Source organism: Notolepis coatsorum (assembly GCF_963971535.1).
Source record: "Notolepis coatsorum genome assembly, chromosome: 8".
In the NCBI taxonomy this organism is placed as follows: domain Eukaryota; kingdom Metazoa; phylum Chordata; class Actinopteri; order Aulopiformes; family Paralepididae; genus Notolepis; species Notolepis coatsorum.
This window is the reverse complement of record NC_140172.1, coordinates 141,853,204-141,863,459: the sequence shown is the minus strand read 5'-3', so window position 1 is coordinate 141,863,459 and position 10,256 is coordinate 141,853,204. Positions and strand designations below refer to the sequence as shown.

The 10,256-nt window shown below is 39.6% G+C and overlaps 1 protein-coding gene across 1 annotated transcript; it reads left to right on the top strand.

Annotated features, from left to right (window-relative positions):
- Nucleotides 1–1,721: 1,721 nt before the first annotated feature.
- On the top strand, nucleotides 1,722–8,740 carry LOC311233697 (ATP synthase subunit g, mitochondrial-like). The gene is made up of 3 exons (XM_084320692.1): nucleotides 1,722–1,857; nucleotides 2,657–2,808; nucleotides 8,540–8,740. Exons 1-3 carry the CDS (start codon nucleotides 1,806–1,808, stop codon nucleotides 8,636–8,638), a joined length of 303 nt encoding a protein of 100 aa, XP_084176818.1. The 5' UTR covers nucleotides 1,722–1,805; the 3' UTR covers nucleotides 8,639–8,740.
- The last annotated feature ends 1,516 nt before the right edge of the window (nucleotides 8,741–10,256 follow it).

Below are 10,256 nucleotides of genomic sequence, written 5' to 3'. Positions count from 1 at the left end.
AATGGGGACTCGACTCTGGCTCTTCTTTGGTGACTCGGACTTGGACTCGGACTCGTACACTGGGGACTCGAGACTCGACTCGGACTCGAGATTTTGTGACTCAACTACAACACTGTCTCCAGTCAGTGCATTACAGGACATAGTTTCAGCCATGTGGAATATATAGTTAGTATGCATCTATCAATAAGTTAAACATAAATACAAAGAAAATAAAGTCATAGTTTACATACTGTACCACTAAACATCAATGTATTTCATAGTTAACACACACACGCACGCACGCGCACACGCGCACGCGCGCACACAGATACACAAAGTATACACTATTAGATTTAGCTTATGAGATTTGATGAAGAAAATGAGGAAATAGACACATTAAATAAGAACAAGGCATATCCTTGTATGACAAGGCAAATAATGTGTAATGTGTTGCACTCAGTATTATGGACATCCCATATGGAAAATGTTTTTAGGGAACTTTAAATAATTTAAGTAATTTTACGCAAAGGAAATGCACTTTTATTCCACTACATTTATCTGAACCCATCAGTTACTAGTTACTTTGAAGAAAAGGTATTTGCAGGGCGGCTACGTGGTGCAGTGGGCAAGGCGCTCACCACGAATACTGGAGACTGGGCTCGAACAGGGAGGCGCGAACAGGTTCGCCTCCCTGTTCAAGCCCAGCGCTCCACATTGCTTTCAGTTTAGCTGGTCGTCCGCACTAATACACATTGGCCGTATTATGTAGAATGTATACTTTTACTTTTGACACTTATTAAGTACATCCTATTTCAAATACCTTTATACGTTTACCTAAGTAGAACATGGAGTACTTTACAAATGTAGTACTCTTTTTACTAGCCATTTCATTAATTTAAATAATTCATTAATTTAAATAATATATTGAATGTTGACACTTTTTTTTGCTGATAGCACAGTTTCAGGTGTTTTCGTGCGGATTGTAATCCGTGTTTGTGTGTTTGTTTATGTGCCCACCCCACCCACCCAACCACCTCCAATGTACAGTTTCTTCCCCCCCCCCCACCCCCCCACCCCACCCCACCTACCCAACCCCCCCCCCCCTTCCACCCCACCTACCCAACCTCCGCCAATGTACAGTTTCTTCATCAAATGTATATATACTGTAGTGATTGTAATGGTACATAACTCACCCACGGAACTAATGTTCCGCCCGAACATTCTGGAACATTTGTGATGACCAATGTTCTAGAACATTTGTATATGTATGCGGCAATTCTCTCAGAGTCAATCAGTCGACTGCAAGCAACGTAGCAGTAGCATCTTGTATTTCTGTGCTTAATAAATGCTATTCACTCTGCCTCAAGCCACCGTCTCCGACTTTCATCTCTCAGCACTACAATACTCTATTTTTAGACTAGTTTTGTATCACAAACAGTACTGTATTTGTAAATCTGGTATGTCATAAATGTATAGATGTAGCAGTACTGCCTATCTGTATGTCATGTATGTCATATATGATGAATTGAAAATGGGGGACCCTGATGTAAACAAGACGAAAGTATTTCTCTGGTCTGCATCCCCTTAACAATTGTGTGTATTGAGCTGTACTGTATTGTACCCATTCTGCAATCTGTTAATACAATTTTCAATCAATCAATCAATCAATCAATCAATCAATCAATCAATCTGGTTACAGGCAGTTACTCGGACGGCTATAGTAGCCCCGCCCCTCCTGTACATTGGGGTCCTTCAGCTGCTGTAGTCACGGTGCTAGCTGGAGGTGACATTCAACACCAGGATTTCATTCAGTAATACTTCAAAACATGGCACAAGCGGTGCAAAAACTGGTGGCAAAGGTCCCCACGTTAGTCGGTGGTAAGTTAATCTAGCCTTTTTTTATTACCCGTAATAAATAGCTATAAAGCTAAATTGATTATGGAGAGAAGAAGAGTGCATGTCAGCAGCAACCGCCCAACTGACACCGATTTGTCGCATTCGGGGGCATAATAATCCTAAACAACAATCATAAACAATATTTTGCCGAAATAACCTCAAACGATGTGCACGAAAACCTATAGCAATTTAATCCACAGTGCTATCGGCAAGAAAGCCGTGGAGACTAAACGAGATATGCGTGTTGCTTACATAACCATGAAGTGAATGTAACATGTTGTGTGTTTTATAGTTTGCCTGGCTTCAACCCCCTCTGGTCTGGTCTCTCTCTCTATCTCTGTAATTCTCTGTAATTAGATTTGAAGAACTCGACAGTACCCACTGTGTGATATCATCAATTAAATGTTCAGTTTCCAAAATTCTCCTATGCCTAAACGTTGATAAATAGTGTTAGTGTTTACAGGCCAAGCATGCATTATAAAACATGCATTAGACTCTAGAGACCTTGATAACTGGTTGATTTTGTCCAAAGGACCCGGGTACGATAAGATAAGATAGTTTTTAAGATATCCTAGTACAGAATCATATAATTGGCCGTAACATTATAGGCTACTGTTGTGGATAGATAACAGTGGGGTGCTTTGGTTGATAATGCTTGCATTTTCTGAAGATTTAGCTGGGGACCCCCCCTGGAACCCTTTCAGGGGCCCCTGTGGGTCCCCGGACTCCCGTTTTGGAACCACTGATAGGCTATAGGGGCCTATGTTTTTCCTTCCCACAGCTGCCGTCACCTACTCCAAACCCCGACTAGCAACCTTCTGGTATTACGCACGTGTCGAACTTGTGCCTCCCTCCCCCCTTGAGCTCCCCAAGGCTATAGGGGGCCTCGTTAACTTCCTCAAGCCCGGACGCCTCGGACAGACGACAGTACGGGTGAGTGGACGTTGAGGCGTGCCGAACAGATAGGGTCAAGAGGTTTATTTGTCACATACATACCAGGGCATACAGTGAAATGCGGGTGGTCATGCCCGCATTGATTGTGCAAAATACAATAATAAAATAGGCATAGAAAAAAAATTAAATAGGTAAGACACAAGATAATGCATGATAAAAAAAAAGACATGCTAAGTTCCTGAGAAACACGACTATACAATATACAATTTACAATTTTAACTCTTAATGTATCTAAACTATACTATAATACAGTATGTCCTTCCTTTAAAGTGACTTTCCATTTTTAAAGTGACATTTTGTTTAAAGTGGTTGTTTTAGCGGTTGCCGTGTGTCTGTGTGTGTGCTCATGTGTACTTGTGAGTGGAGAGTTCAGTGTTCTGATACGGGATTTCTGGTCAACAAAATGCCAGTGTATCGAGGAATGGGGGACGGAAGTTATAGAAGGTGTCCGCTTTACCTGCAGTCCAAAAATGTTCTTTGGCAGAATTCACTCGGCGCGAAGGAGGAACACAACCTTGGAAATGATCCATCAAATCTGGCTACAGTGACTTGTGTCTGTAATAATAATAATAATAATAATATACACACTTTATTTCTATAGCACCTTGCATACAATAATTGCAGCTCAAAGTGCTTCACATCAGTAAAAGAAAGACGGGCGTAAAATGAGCACAAACCTGGCAGATCAAGAGCAAGGCAGCAAGTGCAGACATAAAATTAGGCATAACATTTGCATAAAATAGACGGCAGCAAAATAAACTATATAACATTAGCATAGAACATTAAATCACATCGTTTTTCATATTAGGATCTAACATTTTATTAGGCCTCTTTGTTTGCGGTTTAATGATTGATTGATTGATTGATTGAATTTAAATCAAAATGACATACAATACCGGTACAGATGTACAGCCATCACATATAATCTAAAATCGTAGAGGATTAAAACACAATAAAACCTTACGGTGTAATTAACACTGATACACATACAATAGACTTTGAAATTGGCAGATACACATAAAACAAAGTGCTTCAGCACAGCAGTATTTTAGATGTTTACCGCTGTCGGAGCCATAGGTATTTCTCTATACTCCGACCTCCCCTCCCCCCCCCGTTCTAGGTTATATGGTTGCACAAATATAGGAGACATTGCCTACCAACGAGCATTCTTAAAATAAGCTTGAATGTAACCCTACAGCAATTCCTCGAAGCCTATTTGCGATTTGATGTGATTTGTCTTTCTCTCTGTAACTTTAATGCAGTACAGTTGATTTTTATTAAATTCCATAGCATTCTTTTACCCCTGAACGCTGAGCACATATCACATACATGTGCTCTCCCTATAGACCCTTTTTACAGCAGCCATTTTTACTTGTCATAGATGGGTAAACACAGGTGTAACCATATATATATATATATATAATAAACTATCTATTCATTGTTCTATTACTAGTTCACCTTTCTATATCTACGGTATGGTTACATCTGTGTGTACCCATCTATCACAAGTCAAAATGGCCGGTGTGAAAGGAGCCTATTATCTAGGGTGACAGTGGCACAGGAGGTAGAGCGGTTGTCTGGTAATCAGAAGGTTCATGGTTCGATTCCCGCTCCTCCCGGGCAGCGTGTCGAAGTGTCCTTGAGCGAGACACTTAACCCCTAATTCCTCCCGATGAGCAGGATGGCACCTCCGTGTGTGAGGGAACGGGTGAATGTGAGGCATAATACTCTGTATTATTACACGGGTCATTACTCGGTAAGAGTTATTCAGGGTAGCAGGCACACCTACCTTGGCTTATATTAATGTGACTACATCAATACATCATAGAATAGTAACAGAATAGTAATACTATGTATTATTACAAAGGTCATTACCTACCTCGGCTTATATTAATGTAGAATAATAATACTATGTTGTGTATTATTACAAAGGTCATTACCTACCTTGGCTTATATTAAATTAATGTAGTATAGTAATACTCTGTGTATTATTATTACAAATCGCTGCTGTCGGGACAACCTCATAACTCCAAAAACCCAACTTTTCAGCAGATGAAAAAAACGAACACAGATTTGAGGGTGAATAGAGTTAGGAGGTTTAGACAGATGATCGGTTTAATGCTTTCCCATTGTTTAAACTTTGTAAAACCCACACACACATATGGAGGATGATCTACGGAGTTGATTTATATAATAAAAAAAAAAATAAAAAAAATGGTGTTATGAGGTTTTGTCCCGACAGCAGCGAAATGTTACCTATGGGTTGAAAAGATCCAGTGTGTAGTCAGTGGTCAGTGACCACTGCTCTCCAGCACTTTGACAACAATGGCTTTTATTTGAATTTGGTCAGGGATGTTTTATTTATTTTTAATAATACATCCACAGAGCTTTTAGAAAGGTGCAGAAAGGCTTTTCCCCCAATTTTTTTTTGAATTATGAATTTATAGTGTACATTTTTTTTGTGCAGGTCTAAAATGCATGTTGTTGTTTACATGTGTGCATGTATCCCCTTCCTTCTTCCCATTTCCCCACCAGGGCCCCGTTCCATGTACGTGGTTCAACTAAGTCGATCAACATGTCCATTATCCAGCTTCAGTTAACCCGATGTTCGAAGCCGGGATTTTCCTGTTTCACAAACCTGGATTCAGTCTCGTTAACTCAAGCCAGACTTGAGAGTCAGGCTAGATGCGCGCTCCCGTTTTAGGTGGAAAGCCAGCACGTATCGATGGCAGAGACCCTGATTCTCAACGGCATTGATTGATTAATTGATTTAAGACTTTATTGACAGATTGCAATAGGCTCAATCGCCTCGCCGACAAGTTAAATGCGTTATCTATAGGCTAATTCTAAGTCCATCATTACCTCAATCAATCAGATTATATTTCTTTAAACTTGCCTGCTGGATTGAATAATCAAATGAGATCTTGCTAGCGAAAATAACTAGTTAACTGTTATACAGAATTACGAGACGGCTTTCTTGCCCATTGATTGATGTATAGTCAATCTTTTACTTATCTACTCTGTGGTGTAACGGGTTGTTCTTTTGACTTCCACACGGACGACCCGGGTTCAAGACCGGGGTCCTTCTTTTTGCAATATAGGAATAATTCAATTTGGTGCACGTTGAGAGCTATATAAAGAATGACATCCTCAATGCATGTAGATTTATAATATTTTAACTTAAAACCAGGCTACTTTGGCGTATAATCATTAATATTATATTCAAAAAAATCATATTGGAAACTCCGGGATTAGAACCCGGGTCGCAAGATTGGGAGTCTTGAGCACTACCGCTGGGCCACTGTGCCAGATGGGATAAATTCATTGTTTATACATTAATGAACGAGAGACCCGTGTTTAGAATATTCCTTATTTTGAATGACGTTTTATTTCTTTATCCTCATTCATTCATGTGACGTCAACGGCTCATTCAATTTCTCAAATCCGTCAAACAGCGCATCTCATCAGACATCTTAATCCCAGTTACAATTAAAATAACCACATTTTTGTGTACATCGCACGAGCGAGCGCCACCGTCGCCACGGTATATATAACGTGCATTATTTAGGACAAAGTGAATTTAATATCAGCATTTTGGGTCTATTTTACATTTCAAAAGCCCCCTCTGGAAGAATGGAGCACAAAAACGTAATTCAGAATGGTATAATGCAGATCGTAGACTGTGGGAATAGTTTCAGGAAACGAGCTGTCACTTCTTTGCGGGGGCGTGGCTCTGCGTGATCGGGCTAACTTGAACTTGAACTCTGCTTTCGAGCAGGCTCAAACTTTTGGATATGTTGTCATGGTGATTTGGGAAATCCACGTACATGAAATCGGAAAGTCAGGCTAACACAGTTATCCAGCTAAAGTTATCCGGCTAACTCGGTTATCCCGGTACATGGAACGGGGCCCTGGGATTGGATCAATTACATGCTGGTGCTCTAGTGCGACATCTAGTGGCTGAATGTTATCTATGGCTAAGAGTCTTATCTAGCTTGTTATGTATGACATTCAGTTTGAATGTGAACCAGACCCAATATAACATTTTTCATTCCCTTTTGGGAAATGTAGGCGTCTTAGCAGCATGGGGGAGGGGAGGTACAGGTATGGGCAGGGTAATAGATGAAAGACATAAATATAGGCAATAAAATATGAATATAAAAAATATGAGAAAAATAAACGGTATACACAAGGTGCAGGTAAGGGTCTGTACCATAACTGGCAGAATATATGTCATACGTTGGAGTCTGTATAACAACGTTTCAGAAGAATCACTGCATGAGGGGCATTTAGCCGGAGTGAAAGCTGCAGGTGTGAGACTGTGAGTGAGTCGTGACTCATCTCAATCAGAATCAGAATCAGAAAGGTCTTTATTGCAGTAGTTTTCACATACAAGGAATTTGCGTTGGTCGTTTTCGGTGCAACATTAACGGACAGACAATAACGGACAGATAATAAAATAAACAATGTGGAATGAAATCAAATGAAATATGAACTAAATTAAGATGGAAGCACAATAGAATAGAATAGAATTATTAAAAAAAAAAAGGCCAGGGCTGTACAACTGTGCAAGATGTGGTCAAGTATATACACTAATTTGAATAAAAATAACAATACAGTGGGATGAGATATTTAGCAGGGCTGTGCAATTGGGCAGTTATGTGCAACGAGGGGCATTTTAGTTTAGTTTATTTGACAATTATTAAAATACATTACATGTTACAACAAGTCATGCATCCTAAAATGATCAAGGACAGCACAAAAAAGTCTGACTTATTTCCATTGTGGTCCTTGGTCTCAGCAGCACATAGTATTTACATAAACATGTATTACACATATTATTATCAGCCTACTGTATATTGCTAAAAATGTAATTAAAAAGTAAAATACAACATTATTAATAAGATATGTACAAAATGTACAGATCTCCTACACTAAAACAGGAAGCCTCCTGAGTTACTCTAGCAGCCATTTCCTAACGTTCACCTTGAAACTAAACAGGTTCAAGCCCTGTTTGACGGTCAAAGGCAACTCGTTCCACTCCTGTGCGCCTTTGATCTCCGCCTTGGAGGATGCAGGTTTGCTGAGCTAGGTCTGGTTCTGTTGCCGTGTGATTCCCTAACACTGGGAAAATAATTCCTAAAATGTTTAGCCCGAGTGAGAGCTCCAGGTGTGAGACCATATAGATATATATAGTAACTAGATGGTGCAAGGCGGAGTCTCCAGCGTAGTTCACCAGTGGCCATCTTGTCCCAGGCAGCACACCCACTCATAACATGAATGTCTATGGTGCATGTACTATTGAAATAACCATAGCTTGCAAAATGTTCAACCGATTTACAAACTGTTTGGTTTATTACAAACGTTATAAACGTGACTATGATTCAGGATGCTTGGACATGTTGAAATGATCTTCATATGAAAGTCCATTATAAGTATGCAGTATGATAACTACATCTCTGACGTTTATAACAAACCAAACCGTTTTAAAATCGGTTGAAAATTTAGCAAGCTATAGTTATTTCAATAGTACATGCACCATAGAATTTATGTAATGAGTGGGTGTGCTGCCTGTGGCAAGATGGCCGCCATGTGGCAACGTCGGTCTCCATTGGCCAGCAGCGCGGGTGAGTCATCTAGCCTTTATATATGTCTATGTGTGAGACGGTGAATGTGTCGTGACTCGTCTCAATGTGCCTCTCTTCCACAGGACGTGGCGAGGAACGGGCTGGTCGCCACGGAGATCGCCATGTGGTTCTACATCGGAGAGTGCATCGGGAAGAGAGGCATCATCGGATATGACGTTTGAATCGTGGGGCCGTCTAGTCGCTTTTTATCGTTGTTGTGAGTGTTGTGACGTCCTGCACCAAACCTGGGATCCAATAAACACAATATATATTTAAGAAACTCACGTTGTGTTTCTTTTGTGTTTCCTCCATGATAGATTAGATTAGATTCAAGTACAGTACAACAGATATAAGTTTGCCATCCAACCAGAGTGCAAATGTAATAGTAAAGTATGATAGTAACATACAATGTACAGGTAATTTAACTGGGTATAAAATATATAAATGAGTACGACTGAGTAATAGTGCTAATCAGATGTGCTGTATGTACAGAGTATTTTTTTTTTTTACTAGACTTCACTCAGGTGTATTATTGATGCTCTCATTGATACTATGTTTGTTTCTGAAGTGTGTGTGAGATATATAGAGAGAGAGAGAGAGAGAGAGAGAGAGAGGGGGGGGGGTGAGAGAGATGAGGAAGGGGCAAGAGAGAAAGAGCTGGGAGAGTGTGAGAGAGAGGGGGTGTGGTGTGATTACTCAGCCCTTGTGTGGGTGAATGTAACAAGTTCCTAACGTGTTCTTTCCCCTATTATTTCATGTACACTATATTCATTGTTTTAAATTATTATTTTCTTTTAAGTTATTTTGTGCATCACTGTTTTGAATTTGATGCAAATTTGCAATGCATGAGGGTCATCCTTTTGTGTTAAATGGCTGCATAAAGGCAAGCAAGCATTTGTTGACTCATGTTGATAAGAGTATTAAAACTTGGAACTTGAAAAAGATCCGTTTAAGGTAGATAAACAATTTTTTTAAATGCGATTAATTTGCGATTAATCACGAGTTGATTGATTGATTGAATTTATTTGACAATCAAAATTACATACAATACCGGTACACACATGTACAGCCATCACATATAATCTAAAATCGTCGAGGATTAAAACACAATAAAACCTTACGGTTTATTTCCATTGTGGTCCTCACAATGGACAATGGACAAGATGACTAGTATCCACCATGCACAAATAAGACATATAAATACAATACAAAATAAATGCAATAACACAAACAAACACAAAGTCTACAGCACACCCCCATATATCATCATTCTACGCGACTAAGCCATTTCTTCATCTTTTTTTAAAAATTCCTTCTGAGACAATAATTTTTATGGACACTGGCAGTTTGTTCCACTCAACTATGGACAATCATGCGATTAATCGTGATTAAATATTTTAATCGATTCACAGCACTAATATATATATACAGTATATCCTTTCTATTTTGCAGCAGAGCTACAAAAGATACAAAGATGCATTTTAACAAACAAGGTACCAGAGCCGCCGATTGTACATTTCAAATGGTTGATTTGTAACGCCAATGCAGGCGTGATGTTTGACAACCAAATGTGTTGGCTTACCCCACTAAGTTTGATGTTAGACAACCTAATGCGTTGGCTTACCCCACTAAGTTTGTGAAATTTATAAAACATCGTTGACAGTCAGAAAAAGGCTTTGTGCATTTTTGCTACCTGAGGCTGCGTTCACACTGCAAGCCTTATTGCACAATTATTTATGTATATCTAATATCAGATTCCAGTGTGAACCGGTCACGCTCCCAGACTGACCCACATGCGCA